Raw genomic sequence first — 15,104 nt, 5'->3', positions numbered from 1 at the left:
CATATACTTTAAAGAAAAAAGCAAACTACAAATAAGAACACAGAGCAGAACCCTGCTCCTATATAAAACATCTGGAAGAAGCAACACAAATGTTAACAGTATGTTCCTCAAAATGGCAAGATAACAGTGATTTTTATTTTCTTTTGTTCACCTCTATTTTGTAATGTTTCTATGCAGAATATGTATTATTTAGAAAATGAAATAGTGTATCTGAAAAACTTAAAAACATTTTTGAATGAGACCAACCCTACAGGCTATAAAGTAGTATCAAATAAAATATTAATTGTAAATATCACCTACCCCCTGGAAAAACCCATTCTTCCCCTTTCTCTTCTGTGGATGCCTCTGATACTACATTCACCTATTTCTGAACATGTTCAGTCTTGATAAAGGAAGGAAACCATTAAGAGGTTATAAGCCACACAAACTAAAAACTGGCATTTTTACTATAGCTTTGGTTGAGATCACTAAACAACAGCAAACAACACTCAGTTTCTAATATAAACCACTATACTAGCCAACACTAAGCATGATGTGATCCGCACAAGAAACTTTCTTCAATAAAACATGCATGTAAGTCAGATACATCCTCATGCACAAATCACAATTTTTTTAAAGTTTCTGTTTGAGCTTACTATTCATCACAACATACATCCTGAAAAGACCTCTTAGCAACAAAACAAAAAAAGTGCATTCCTATCTTGTATGTATAGGCTTAAATATCAGGAAACAACTGGAATGAAAATTGAGCTTATATTAATATAGTCTAAGTCAATCAATTGTAAAAGTTAACATACTGTTATTCTATTTTATTTTGAGGTACAGATTCAGAATATACATTTCACAAGCAATTCATTAATTTCCTTGCTATAATAAAAAGTGGAAAGACAAGACTACAAAGATGCCATCCTAAGTGTCCCATTTATCTTCCACAACCAAAAGTCCTATTCCAGTTTTCATAAAGCTCTAAATCTTCCGGAGACACACTAGGTCGCACAGTTTTGAAAGCATTTTCAAAGTCACTGTAAGTTATTGGGCGAACTTGATCAGGCGTTATGGTGGCAATGTCAGCAGCCTGCAAACTGCGAATAGGACCCAGAGATGCCTCCCGGCACAGCTGAGTCATGTCTGCCCCGGAGAACCCGTCAGAATGCTGCATCACCAGCGCGAGCTCCTCCTCACTGAGGCAGCACTGCTCCTTGGACATCAGATTAACTACTATCTGTTTCCTGGCTGAAGCTTCTGGGAGGGGAATATACAGCCTTTTCACCAGCCTTCTCCGGGCAGCCTCGTCAATTTCTTGTGGCCGGTTGGTCGCTCCCACCACTAGAATACGGTCTTCAGAAGATGTGGCTGCCCCATCTAACTGAACTAGAAATTCAGTTTTTATCCTTCTAGAAGATTCATGCTCACCATCTCCACGTTGAGATAACAGGGAATCAATCTCATCAATAAATATCACAGCTGGTTGCTGACATCTTGCTACTGCAAACAATGCACGGACCATTTTCTCCCCCTCACCCACCCACTTGGAAGTCAAGGAGGAAGCAGAGATACTGAAAAACGTTGCCCCAGCCTGACTAGCAATGCACTTGCCAATCAGAGTCTTACCAGTGCCAGGAGGACCAAAGAGCAGAATGCCTTTAGGGGGTCCTCGAAGGCCAGTGAAGATGTCTGGCCGCAACATGGGCCACACAACGATCTCCTTTATCGTGGCCTTGGCAAATTCCACACCTGCAATATCGTCCCAATTTACTGGAGGTCCCTGATCCATAATCTCATTCATAATAAGTTCAATCATTCTGGGCTCCAAGTTCTTCAGACGTTCGTCCATGGGATGTGCTGGGTCTGCAGCACCTGCACCCTGAGGCTTATACTGCATCCCCCCACCCGGATCTCCCCCATCTTGCTTAGGTACAGGAGGAACAAACTTTCCAAATATCCCTCGAGATCTACCAGCCCCCAGAGACTTTTTCACTCCGCCATATGAAGACCCTGATGCACGCTGGGGCTGGTGGTACTTTTTCTGCTGATCTACCCATAACTGTTCCTTTGCAGTTTTAAAGGCAGGCAGGCTGCTCTCCCCTCTTTGGCCGTTATCTTCTGTTTTACTACAAGCCTTATTCAGTGCTGGGGTGGAAAGTGCATCGATGGTGCCGGCACCATAAAAAGCTTTTCTGTCCCGTGCATTTTCACAGAAGGAAGGAAAACAAGGCTGATTAGATGAGAGCACATTTGGTCCTATGTTGCCTTTGAGAAAGCTGTTATTTTCCTTTTTGACATTCCCAAACAATGGTTTGGCATGGAACTTTGCAGGGGCCGACTCACCAAAAGGCGCTGAGGCTACAGGACACGTCTTAGTGGTGTCAGTGACTAGAGGCGACTGGGCACTCTGAGGGCACTTCAAAGGACCACCCTCCGGAAACTCTTGAGTCCTGTCAGCACCATGGGCTGAGTCAGTCAACAGGTCACTCTCTCCAGAACCACCACAAATGCTAAATGCAGGAAGGTCGGAGACAGTGGCCTCTTTGTGGATGACCAATGATGCATCAGCAGGTGCCAACAGAGAGTCTTTGGATTTCTTGCCAGCACGCATCATCTCCTGCACATTGCTCAGTTTGAACACATTATTTATTGACAATCCAGACTTCCATCTGTCACTGTCAGTTTGCTGAGATCTTGCAAGAGTTAAAATGCTTTCTGCATAGTTATTCAAGCCAGTTTCAACATTGTCAGAATCGATAACTGCAGAATATTTCTCTGCGTATTTCCTGAACAGTGTAGCAGCACAGACCTGGGAGATATCAGAGTTTGCCCATGCATACTGAATGCGGAGTATCTGTGCCCGGTAGGCATCTGCCTTCTGTCCTGGTGTACATGTGCCAGATGTAAGTGCAAAGTAATTCTTCTGCCAGTCACTTAGGTGCACAGACCTGGAGCTGGAGGCCTGCATTTTAGAGGCTCTACAACAAAGGTGAAAAAAATTCAGTTTAGACGGAAGCAAAGACATAACACTTTAAACATACTTTTAAAATCTTTGCCCATCTTAAGGAAGGCACACTGGACTTTTTATTTATAAAGTAAATTTATAAGGAAAGGCTGTTTATAGTGGAAACATCCACTTAATCATAGCTTTCAAACACCAAAGATATAAAAGATTAAAGAGTTAATAATGCTCTGTTATGGCATCACCAACTCAATGGACATGAGTTTTGAGTAAACTCCAGGAGTTGGTGATGGACAAGGAGGCCTGATGTGCTGCGATTCATGGGGTCACAGAGTCGGACACGACTGAGCAACTGAACTGAACTGAACTGATGGCTTAAACTGTTTTAGTTATATAACAATTTTCCCTGTGAATAGGAAAAACATTCACCAGGTTTAGAGGGTGGTGTTAGTGACCAAAGGTGTCTGGGCATTCTGAGGGCACTTCAAAGGACCACCCTCTGGAAAGTCTTGGGTCCTGTCAGGGCCCTGGGCCTAGTCAGTTAATAGGTCACTCTCCCCAGAACCACCACAAACATTAAATGCAGGAAGATCAAAGATAGTGGCGGCAACATGGAAAACAATGGAACTAGAGACAAGTAAAGCAAAACAAACCAAGTCAAGCAGAAGGGTATAAATCTGGTCTCTAAGGACAATCAGAGGAACAATGTCATGTTGGCTTTTTCCTATTGCTGGGCCTTCAGTTTTATCTGTAAAATGAGAGAAATCATTGTGAGAATCAAGTCAAATAATGAATATGAAAATACCTGAAAATTACTATTAGCCTCTTTAATGCACAAATGCAGATACTGAGGCTGAGAGTTCAGAAACTTAAGCTGAGGTCACACAGCCAGTGAGCAATGGTGCCAGAATTTACACATGAGCAGTTTCACTGCAGTTCATATGCACTTTACCATGAACAAAATGCCCTTCACAGTGCCACCAAAGGTCACAGATAACAAACACACAATTATTTGTTAACAAATATTTGTTAACACAAATTATTTTGTTAACACACACAAATTATTTGTTAATCAAATAATTATTGATAACAAACGCACAATTATCACATACTAAACGTTTAACAAACGCACAATTATCACATACTAAACGTTTCCAAGAATTTGAAACAGGTAGATGAGCACTTAAAACAGGATGCCCCAGAATCTCTCACAATTTCCCAGTTTCACAGGATGCTTTAAAAAGTGAAGCTGTTGTGATGAAACATGAGAACGAGTGGGTAGTAAAGTGCTTTATTTTAGATCTTTTTCCCCTCATGTTAGTCTTATATGCCGCCTTACATTAAATTAAAATTATTTTTACGGAACTGTCGATGAATGTATAGATGAATGTTGGTGGATGTGTAGAATTTACCTGACTATCCACAAGAAAAATGTGTAAGAAAATGTTGAAGCTCCCTAAGGGTACTGCAGTAAAGTAAAAACCAAGAACTTTATGTATTTTAAATTTTACCTTTGAAATTACCTGTAACTATAGCTTAATAATCAGCAGGTTATTTTGGTGCAAGAGCCATGCTTAATATAGCTTTCTCCCATGAACCCTAACAAAGAATCAGTCATATTGCAAGTAGCTGTTCATAAACCTCTGTAATATTTTTGAAAAAAATAAACACTCAGAGAGATCCTAATTTGCTTACAGCTATAAAGTCAAAACTAAAACTGACATCTCGTGACAATTTATCCCTCTTTCCACTATTCCATTTTACCCTATTTTAATCCCATTAATCAATACCAGAAATGAGAAATTGCAAGAGAGGTGACTTGGAAGTCACTTACAACCCACTTTCTTGTTACCATGAACATCCTATTCCTCTCCCACAGCGTCATACCATCCTATCGTCTGCAATCCTGGGATTCTTCCAAAGGCTCAGCGTTCTAATCACTGCCCCCAATACCCTGCTCTTTCCTTTCCATCCTTTCCGATTTCTTTAACATTCACCTCTCAAGTCTTCCTTTTTCCTTTCAACACAATCATTCACCCAAGGACTACGGACACACAAACCAAAGATGGCTTGGCCAGCGCCCCTCAGCTGCACAGCCTGGCCCGGGGCACCACTTCCTAGATCTCTACAACGGTTACTCGGCAGTGATGTATGAGCTGCAGTCCCATCTTCTGGGGTTTTCCCTGCGTGTTGTAGGACGCGGCGTTGGTGCAGACAGTAGGTGTTTCCCACCTCATCGACCCTCCCCCTGCACCGGAGGAGCGCCCCTAGGGACAGGTTACCGCGCTGACCCGGCTGCGGAGGGCGGAGCCTGCGGCGCTCACAGGGAGGGACCGCCCACTGCCCGCTGGCCCTGACCTCAGGTGCAGGCCCACCCTTCTGGCTCCAAGCCTCGCCCCGCCTCTCCCCGCGGAGCCTCCGGAGAGCGCCGCACGCCCGGCCCCCGGGACACCGCCTCCCCAGAGGCCGGCTCCGGACCCGCCGCTGCCGGAGCCTTACCAGCCGCGACACCACACTCCCGGGTTGGCCTGCTCGCACGTGAAGCCACTCGCTCTTCAGCCTTCCCGGCCCCGCGCCCCACCGCGGCCTTAGCCTCCCAAGCCCGCCGACCTGAGGCTTCCGAAAAGCGCGCGGGCTTGTGCGCCTGCGTACTGCTACCGGTTCAGCCCCCAACGTGCGTGCGTGCATCCCGGCGTGCGTGTGTCTGTGAGACCTTAGCGCGGGCGGGGAAGCGCTGTAGGCTTCCGGGGGCGGGGTCTGAGCTTCCAGCCCCGCCCCCACCCCGCCCCCGTGTCTCGGTCTCCAAGCTCTGGCCGGCTCTCCTGGTGAGTTGGTTTGGTTGTTTTCTCTTGGGAAGGGGCCTCCCTCTCACACACTTTTAGACTCAATCTGGGAGTTAGAATCCACATCTCAGATCCCCCCGTCACTCAGCCAGCGTCTCTTTTTGTTCCTTGAGCCCTGGAGGACTTGCTCCTGGAAGACTGGGAAGCATGCCCTTCTTCCCAAGGAGTGTCCTGGCGCAGGAAAAGGAATGGAATACCCCTCACAGCCACCTCTGCGTATTAGGTTGGTGCAAAAGTAATTATGGTTTCAGACCTTGAATTTTAAATCATTATAACTAGGTTCAAACATATCGTGATTAATCAAAATAGGAACCATTACAGTCAACACGTTCTTGCCAACAAGAAATAAGTTTGTTTATTCCCGTAGCATAAAAATCTATACTTCGGGTTTCAACAGACTCTTGGAAAGCATTTCTGTGTCTTGCTGCTTGTGGAAGCATTGCCCCTGCAAAAAGTTGTTGAGATGCTTGAAGAAGTGGTATTTGGTCTGGGAGAAGTCAGGTGAATATGGTTGATGAGGCAAAACTTCATAGACCAACTTGTTTAACTTTTGAAGTGTTGGTTGTGGTAGGGCATTGTTGTGGTGAAGAATTGGGGCCTTTCTGTTGACCAATGCTGGCTGCAGTTTTGTAGTTTTGGGTGTATCTCACTGATTCGCTGAGCATATTTCTCGGAGATGTGATATTTTCGCTGGGATTCAAGAAGCTGTAGTGGATCAGATGGTCAGCAGACCACAAAACAGTGACCATGACCCCTTTTTTGGTGCAAGTTTGGCTTTTGGAAGTGCTATGGAGCTTTTTCTAGTTCCAACCACTGAACTGGTTGTCCTTATAAAGTCCAGTTTTCATCGCACATCACAATCTGATTGAGAAATGGTCCATTGTTTGTTGAATAGACTAAGAGAAGATGACATTTCAAAACGACGATTTTTTTTTTTTATTTGCGGTCAGCTCATGAGGTACCCACTTACCAAACTTTTCCACCTTTCCAACTTGCTTCAGATGCCAAATGACCATAGGATGGTCAACATTGAGTTCTTGGGCACCTCCTCATATAGTTGTACGAAGATCAACTTTGATGATGCTCGCAGTTTGTCATTGTCAGCCTCTGATCAGCTTTTATGGTGGCTCTCAGTTGGTCATTGTCAACTTCTGACGGCATGCCACTACGTTCCTCATCTTCAAGGCTCTCGTCTCCTTTGCAAAACTTCTTGAACCACCACTGCATTGTACATTTGTTAGCAGTTCCTGGACCAAATGCATTGTCGATGTTGCAAGTTGTCTCTGCTGCTTTATGGACCATTTTGAACTCAAGAAAATCACTCGAATTTGTTTTTTGTCTAGCATCATTTCCATAGTCTAAAATACATATAAAGTAAACAGCAAGTAATAATTCATTTGCCAAAAACATGAAGCAAGAAATGAGCATTAAAATGATATATAACATAACCACATTTAAGAATGTATTCCAGTATCAAATGGCAAAGTTCAACGAAGCAAAAATTACACTTTTGCACCAGCTTAATAGTTCATGCCATGAGTCGCCTGGGAAGTGTGGAGTCTGATGACGTGACCTGAGGGGGTCACAAAGGACCATCTTCCCACCTTCTCATCCTGCCATCATCCTACCCGGGTTTATCACCTCAGTGTCCCAAGGGCATGCCTATAACCCAGGAACCTGCTCACGTATTCTGGTTTAAAGCAAGAAGGGGCCAGACTGGGGAAGAACCTGCCCTCCTGAGTATTTCTCTCAGAGAGAAAAGAGAAGACACTCCTTGGAAAGCCACAGTGACGCCTCCTCTCCTGCCTCCCTGGTCCTGTGGGTACTGCTTCCCCAGAAAGTGAGCGCCTGGCACCAGGGATGGAGAAAATGACTGTCCAGTTCTTGGAGCAACTAACAGCACATGACATTGAAATGCAAGACCTAAAGAAGTGTGAGATGGAACACTTCTTTTAGGACATTTCTTTAAAAATTTTTTAAAGTGGGCATAAAATAAAAGGGCATGATTGGACAATACCTTTTAAAAATAAACAAGGGAAAAGGGTAGCTCACAATTCATCTCTTGGATTAGGTAGTAACAAAAGGACTTTTTATCCTAATTCTTCATAATATACTAAATAATTTACTAATTATTATAATTACCCAGAATGAAATGAAAATGAAAAATGTTACCTCAAGACCAGTTTACCAGCTTTGTATACTAGCTGTTTTTCTCTTGTATATTTAGAAATCATATCAATACTATGTATTTGGATAATAGCAATTTTCAGTGATTTTCATCACCAGAGTTTTACTGATAGCATTTTGTAGAATTTATATTATATAAACCACCATCTTAGCCTCCTAAGAGTATTGTTCATGTGCGTGAGTATGTGCTAAGTCACTTCAGTTGTATCTGATCTTTGCAACATTATGGATTGTAGCCTGCCAGGCTCCTCTGTCTATGGGATTTCCGAGGCAAGAATACTGGAGTGGATTGCCATGCCCTCCTCCAGGGGATCTTCCAGGCCCAGGATTGAACTTGCGTTTCTTGCATCTCCTGCATTGGCAGGTGAGTTCTTTACCACTGGTGCCACCTGGGAAGCCCATTGTTCACATATTAAAATTTCGCCAAGTGACACTAGCATCGCCACTTTACTTTTGCACATTTGACAGAAAAGCATTTCCCAATCCAGCAGTTTTTTCTTCCTGCATAGTTGGCAAAACTCTAACTCAATTCCATGCCCTGTCTGAATTTCAACCTCCCCCTTATCTATAAAACAAGAATAAGCATCTCTAACCCAAGATACTATTGTAAGAGCTATGGTTAATAGGAGCTCTAATACTTAAATTATCAAAGCAGAAGCTGTCATGTTGCAGACATTCAGCAATTGTGATGCTGTGTTATATTTAATGCTACTACTAGTGTTATTAATGATATTTGGGGGATTCAAGCCCTAATCTATAGCAAGACCTTTTCTGTTACAAATGGGGTATTTTAGAATACCATCCTAATACTTTAGCATAATTTATAAGAATGTAGTGCTTGAGCTAGGCAGGTCTTCCACTTTCCTTCTGAGACCATATGCTATTTTTTGTTGTTGTTGTTGTTGTTTGCTGCTTAGTAAAAAATTTTAGACCCAGAAGGGAAGAAGTTTTCTCTTACAGCGAACAGAATGCAAGTTCTTGGTGCGAGGGATTCTGGGAGCTGGCCTCTCATTTCCATATTCATGAATATTATAAACATGATCTCCAACAAATGCCAATGCACACTTCAGTAATCTCATTTGTTTTTAAGCAGAGGGAAAATATGGCCTCAAATAATGTGCATCTTCGTCTGCCAGAAGAGTCACTTTAATGTTAAAAGTGGTGTGTTTGTAGGTCCAGGGAAATGGATGCGGTGGAAGGGATATGGAAGCAAATGGAACAAGAGTCAATTCCTTTTGGGTGAGATTCCTGATTGTGGCTGGACCCTGACCAATTTCCCACCTTTCACCTCCTTAACTCGGCATTAAGGAAGAAGGCAGAGGGAAAATCAGGGATGGAGGGGATGGGTCCCTGCCCCTGTCAGAGGAGTAAAGGCTGTGTGGACCTGGGGTGAATGAGATGTGCAATTTCAGTAACAGGTTTGCCCTAGCTCACTGGATGAACCGGGAAGGCTCTGACAGGCTCCCTGGCATCAGCATCATGAATGGAGCTGGTGAGTAGGGAGATGGGCCGCCCCTGAAATGAGTAGACAGAGCAGGAAAGGAATGACCCACTTCTATTGTTTTTCTCCTGAATCTACTGCCAACATGAGTTCATACCTCTGGCACTTCCAGTTTAATACCATATGTTGTGAGTTGAATTGTATCCCCCCCACCCCAAAAAAAACATACATCCAGTATCTGTGAATGTCACCTTATTTGGAAATAAGGTCTTTGCAGATGCAATTGAGTTAACCTGAGGTCATACAGGATTGAGATCCAATGTAACCGATGCTTCTATAGAGAAGAAGAGAGACAGAGAGACGACAACCACCTGAAGATGGGGCAGAAGTAGGAGGTGTGAAGCCGCAAGCCTGAGAACACCTGGACTGCCAGGGGCTGGGATGGACAAGGAAGGATCCTCCCCGGAGGCTTTGGAGGGAGCATGGCCTGGCTGACCTCTCCACCTCTGGATCCTGGCCTCCAGAACTCCGAGAGAGTAAATTTCTTCTCTTTTAAGCAGCCCTAGGAAGCTAACACACGGTATTCCTATGCCAGAGGGGCTGGTGCTAAGTGGTGGAGGCAGAGTTCAGATCCTGGCTCCAGTACTCATGATCTACCTCCAAGGACTGTGGGGGTAAATGGAGCTGACCTCTGAAGGGCGTCGAGGCCAGAGCTGACCCCCAGAGCACAGTGCCCAAGTGCTAGGCGTGGTTATGGGCAAGTCCTTTGCTGGACGTGGGTTGCACAGATTAGAGCTTCTCACAGAAAAAATAACCCATGCTGTTGGTGGTGTTTCTACTTTGTAATTTAGCCGGATTCTCTTATTTTCATAGACTGTTGGAATCTGAGACACAGAAGGGAGATTAAAGGCCATGTACTGTAGTTTTCAGTCTCTTGGAGGTGTTTCCCCGACCTTTTCTCAGCTGTTGATTTTCCTGTCTCCAGCCAGCACCCACCGAGGTGGAGAATTTACTGCCCTGTGACAGATCATATTCTATTTGCTGGTAAGTCGACTTTTCACATTGAAAATAACTCTCCCTCTGTGTCTCTTGCTCTTTGAGGCACAAAGACTCTTCATGTCAGAGTGAGGGTAACATTTGAAGACAGTTACCAAGTAAGGCCTCTCTGTGTCTTTCCCAATAAAATACTCTTCCATTTTAACACTCCTCATGTGACTTGGCTCCTCTCTAATGCCTGGGGATGTCGCTGAAACTTGTCCTCTATTCAACCGTGCTGAATAGAAATGTGGAGACAGAGTTTTGGGTGAAGCAGAAAAGAATAGCTTAATTGTTTTGCCAGGCAGAGGGGGCCATGGGAGGCTAATGCCCTTAAAATTACGTGTCCTGCCCTGGACGGGGTGGTGAGGAGTTGCATAGTGTTCAAGCACAGGGCATGAGCCACGTGTGGACGTTCTTCTGGTGGGCTGGTGGGCTGGTGGTGAGGTGGTTAGGGGCCAGCGTCATCAGCCTTCTGGCTCCCTCTGGTCCGGGTTCCATGTGCTTCTGAGCAGCACACAGTTAATTCTCTCACCTGCTGGGGGTCTCAGCCTCTGCAGAAGAGCTCAAAGGACATGACTCAGAGTATTAGCTATAGTCCTTGAGGAGGAACCGAAGTCCTTGACTTTGTTTATTGGCTAACCTATTATCATTTTGTCTTGCTTGACTGTTTTCCTTTCTATATGTTCTCACTTCTCTGAATAAATTTATTCTTAGACTAAAGTTTTTCTACAGACAAAAGGCCGGCCGAAGACGTGTGTGGGGGTCTACTCTGGGAAGGCCTCATAGCGTCCTGCTCGGTTACAGAGATATCACCATCTCTTACCAATGGCAGGGTCTGGATTTGACTTCAACATTCTGGACATTTTTGGAGTCTTCTGTATATGGAATGTGTATGTATAGTCTTCTGCATATGTCATGGGTCTTCTCTATATGAACCCATTGCTCTTCTTCTTCCTCCTTTCTTCTTTCCTCAACCATGCATTTTGCATCTCTACCTGTGGAATCACACTCAACTTTCTCCAAAATGATAGTTCCAAATTTATCCAATTCATACAAGCATCTTACTCTCACAAACTTTCTTATTTTTTCTACTACTTATGACAAGTGTAGGTGATGGCAGGTGACACATGAATACTGAAGAAATAAGGATCGATTTCAAACACAGTTTAAAAAAAAGCAAAACATGTTCTTATATATTTGGAGATTTCCATGATTGATAAAAGCAATGAAACAATCCTTAGATCAGAAAGCCATTAGGCAAGCTCCATTCCTTTCCTCAAATGCAGGCCTTCTGAATAAAAGACCAGCAGTGTTTGTTGCTAACCTGGACTCTCAGGTTAAGGGGCATAGGTGTGAAGTCAATGGATGGTTGGAACCTGCTTCTTCTGGGGTCTTCCTCCTTCTGTTTCCCTTGGGATAATCAGCCAAGAGAAAGCAAACTCTCCTTTGTTTTCAATTTATTATTTTTTAATTTAATTTTTATCTTCTATTGAAGCAACTCACTCCGGCATTCATGCTTAGAAAATTCCATGGACAGAGGAGCCTGACAAGCTACTGTCCAAAGGGCCGCGAAGAGTCAGAGGCAACAGCACGAGCACACAGCCAGTTGATTTACAACGTTGTGTTAGTTCCAGATAACAACAAAGTGATTCTGATGTATATATTCTTTTCCAGGTTCTTTTCCCATATAGATTATTACGGTCCTCTGTTTTAACGGGCTTCCCAAATGTCACAGTGCTAAAGAATCTACCTGCAATGCGGGAGACCTGGGTTTGATCCCTGGTTTGGGAAGGTCCCATGGAGAAACGAATGGCTTCCCACTCTAGTGTTCTTGCCTGGAGAATTCCATGGACAGAGCAGCCTGGTGGGCTACAGTCCATGGGGTCGCAAAGAGTCAGACACAAATGAGCTACTGAGCACACACACACAGGCTGTATAATAGGCCTTATGTTTGTCTCTTTTATAAATGGTAGTGTGTATATTTTAATCCCAAACTCCCAGTTTATCCCTCTCCCTTCCTTTCCCATTTGTTAACCATAAGTTTGTTTTCTGTGTCTGAATCTGTTTCTGTTTGTAAATAAGTTCATCTGTATCATCTTTTTGAATTCCACATGTAAGTGATATCCTATGACACCTGTCTTTCTCTTTCTGACTTACTTCACTTAGTATGATCACTTTTAGGTCCATTTATGTTGTTGCAAATGTCATTATTTCATTCTTTTATACAGCTAAATAATATTCTTGCTTCTTTTTTTAAAATCTTGGCTTTTCTACAAATTCCTCCTGCATCAGGCATGGAGTCAGCACGAATGAGATTCTCTGTTGTCAGGAAATTTGGTTGCTTTCTGCATTTTAGGGAGGAGGTATATTATTCCAGAAGGTATCTTAGGTCTGATAGAATAAGAGTTATGTGTTAGGTCTACATTTCTGCATTTTAGGGAGGAGGTATATGATTCCAGAAGGTATTTTACGTCTGATATAATAAGAGTTATGTATTAGGTCTACGTTTCTGCATTTTAGGGAGTAGGTATATGATTCCAGAAGGTATCTTAGATCTGATATAATAAGAGTTATGTATTAGGTCTACGTCCCTGGCTCCTGACAGTGCTCCTAAATCCTCTGGATTCCGTGGGTGACAGGAATCTCTTTTGTTCTAGGGAGGCTCCTCTTGGCAGGTGCATAGACAGAGTAAAGATGGAGGGGGTCACCATAGTGAGAGGGTGGGAACATTCAGCACCACCCCATCCCCACCTCCAGTGGGGGAGGGGGACCGGAGACTTGGGTTAATCACAATGGCCAGTGATTTAATCCACCAGTGATGTCCTGGAATCTCCATGAAAACCCCTAATCAATAGGGTTTGGAGCACTTTCAGATTGGTGATGGCATCACTGACTCGATGGGCATGAGTTTGAGTAAACTCAGGGAGTCAGAGATGGACAGGGAAGCCTGGCGTGCTGCAGTCCGTGGGGTCGCAAGGAGTCGGACACGACTGAGCAGCTGAACTGACTAGCTGACTGAGCACATCAGGCTGCTTGGAGAGCCAAGCCCTTGAGGGAGTGGGGGTGGGGGTGGAAGCCCCCTATGTCTCTCTTCTATCTGGTTGTTCCTGAGTTGTATCCTTCATGTTAAACTTGTGGATGCAAATAAAGTAACTTCCTGAGTTCTGTAAACTGTTCTGGCCAACAGTGAATCTTGACATGAGAGTGATGGGAACCCCAATATATAGCAGGTCAGGCAGGAGGACAGGGGGCCCAGGGCTGGTAGTGAGGTGAGGGTGTTTGCGGGACTGAGCCCTTAACATGTGGGGTTGGATGCTAACTCCAGGCAGGGGCTGTCAGACAGGTGGAAAACACTCCATGTTTTTGGTGCCAGGAGGAAAACACTTTCTTCATTTGTGGTCAGCAGTGTCATAAGAAAAAACAGATTTCTTGGCATCAAGATGTTAGGTGTGTCCAGATGGATCTGGGATTTTCCCAGCGCTAACTGGAGGTGCCTGTTGTCGGGAGATGCTGGCTGGTCCCAGGGCCAGCGGTGATCTGTGCACTGCATCCTGACACTGGGTTGGTTGTGAAGATGCTGCACAGATGGGTTAGGCTGCACAGTGCAGACCTTCAGAAACTTCCCCACACTGGGCTGTTTGGGGATTGTCTGGCTAGGGTCAGGGTCCAGGACTCTACCCTGGGAGGCGAAGATGGGCTCTTCCCAGAAGGGACTGAAAGCTCCTCACTGCCAGTTATCCTGAGAAATGGCTTATTTGGGGAAGAGACAGCTCACTTGGAACTGAATGGCTAAGAGTGTGAGTGGTCTGTGTTCCAGACCTCATGCAGAAAAGTCACTGGACCACTTTCTCATCTGTAAAACAGGAATAATAGTGGATAACTTTAAGTAATAAATAAGTTAATATTAAAATATTTGCAACATAGAGAACATGCCATGAGGATGTGTATTAAATAAACTGGGAGGAAGTGTGTCCTTCTGTCCTTAGGCTGGGTAATTTGGGGTTTGATCACTGAGCTATGGAGATGCCTAGAGAGGTCAGGTGGGGGGAACTGCCACGAGTTAGCTAGAAATGAGCCAGAAGTGGGCAAGCTGCAGTCTGTCATGGGTCTACACTCCAGCTGAGATCTGAGATTCCCCGATACAGAGATCCCCGGTCAGTGGGGACCTCTTCCTTCATCCACCAGCTTCCTGCTCCCTCTCTGTCGATGTCACCCAGCAGCATCTCTGCTGTCACCTGCTGCCCTGCCTCCTGCCTCAAACACAAATCTGATTCATCTTTCCAGAGCGCATTTGTGGATCGGCTGGGTGGAACTGCTCCCAAAGGCTGAGGGCTGCGGCTGCATGGGTGACTCAGGCCCCGCGTAGGGGGCGCTGCAGCAATCTTAACTCCAGAGCACACTCAGGGGCAGAAAACCTCACTGTACAAGGCAGGCACCTCGGCCTCCACACTGTGATCTGAGCGCAGATCACCACCCTCTGCAGCTCCTAATGTGGTGGCAACAGTGGGTCCCAGTGGCCCATCCCCATGCTGTGATGGAGGCCAGGTCTGTCTACTGATGGGCAGAGAAGAAATGACCTGACCAAATGAGATAGGGACCACATGGCATCTGACGTACTTCCAGATTTCAAAAAAACAGAGAATTCAAT

General features: G+C 44.7%; 1 protein-coding gene and 1 long non-coding RNA gene across 4 annotated transcripts; one reads left to right on the top strand and one right to left on the bottom strand.

The window, feature by feature from the left end:
* Positions 1-630: 630 nt before the first annotated feature.
* On the bottom strand, positions 631-5,605 carry FIGNL1 (fidgetin like 1). Of its 3 annotated transcripts, none has more exons than XM_065938879.1 (3): positions 5,558-5,605; positions 3,601-3,695; positions 631-2,963 (listed from the first exon to the last, which is right to left on the bottom strand). In XM_065938879.1, the coding sequence occupies exon 3, from the start codon at positions 2,951-2,953 to the stop codon at positions 923-925; it is 2,031 nt and encodes a 676-aa protein (XP_065794951.1). In that variant the 5' UTR covers positions 2,954-2,963; positions 3,601-3,695; positions 5,558-5,605; the 3' UTR covers positions 631-922. The 3 variants fall into 3 exon arrangements, with proteins under 3 accessions (XP_065794951.1, XP_065794950.1, XP_065794952.1); XM_065938878.1 differs by having other exon boundaries at positions 5,447-5,583; XM_065938880.1 differs by lacking the exons at positions 3,601-3,695; positions 5,558-5,605 and adding an exon at positions 5,447-5,551.
* Positions 5,606-9,195: 3,590 nt separating this feature from the next.
* Positions 9,196-10,442, top strand: LOC136170667 (uncharacterized). Its single transcript, XR_010663662.1, has 3 exons — positions 9,196-9,216; positions 9,759-9,954; positions 10,404-10,442. It is a non-coding gene; the product is annotated as an uncharacterized lncRNA (long non-coding RNA).
* The last annotated feature ends 4,662 nt before the right edge of the window (positions 10,443-15,104 follow it).

This window comes from Muntiacus reevesi, chromosome 6, assembly GCF_963930625.1.
Source record: "Muntiacus reevesi chromosome 6, mMunRee1.1, whole genome shotgun sequence".
Lineage (NCBI taxonomy): Eukaryota > Metazoa > Chordata > Mammalia > Artiodactyla > Cervidae > Muntiacus > Muntiacus reevesi.
The sequence above is the reverse complement of the archived record's forward strand: the minus strand, read 5'-3'. Positions and strand labels throughout refer to the sequence as shown.

Excerpts from the sequence above, each read along its gene's own strand:
- FIGNL1 (XM_065938879.1), bottom strand. The coding sequence starts at position 2,953 with ATGCAGGCCTCCAGCTCCAGGTCTGTGCACCTAAGTGACTGGCAGAAG.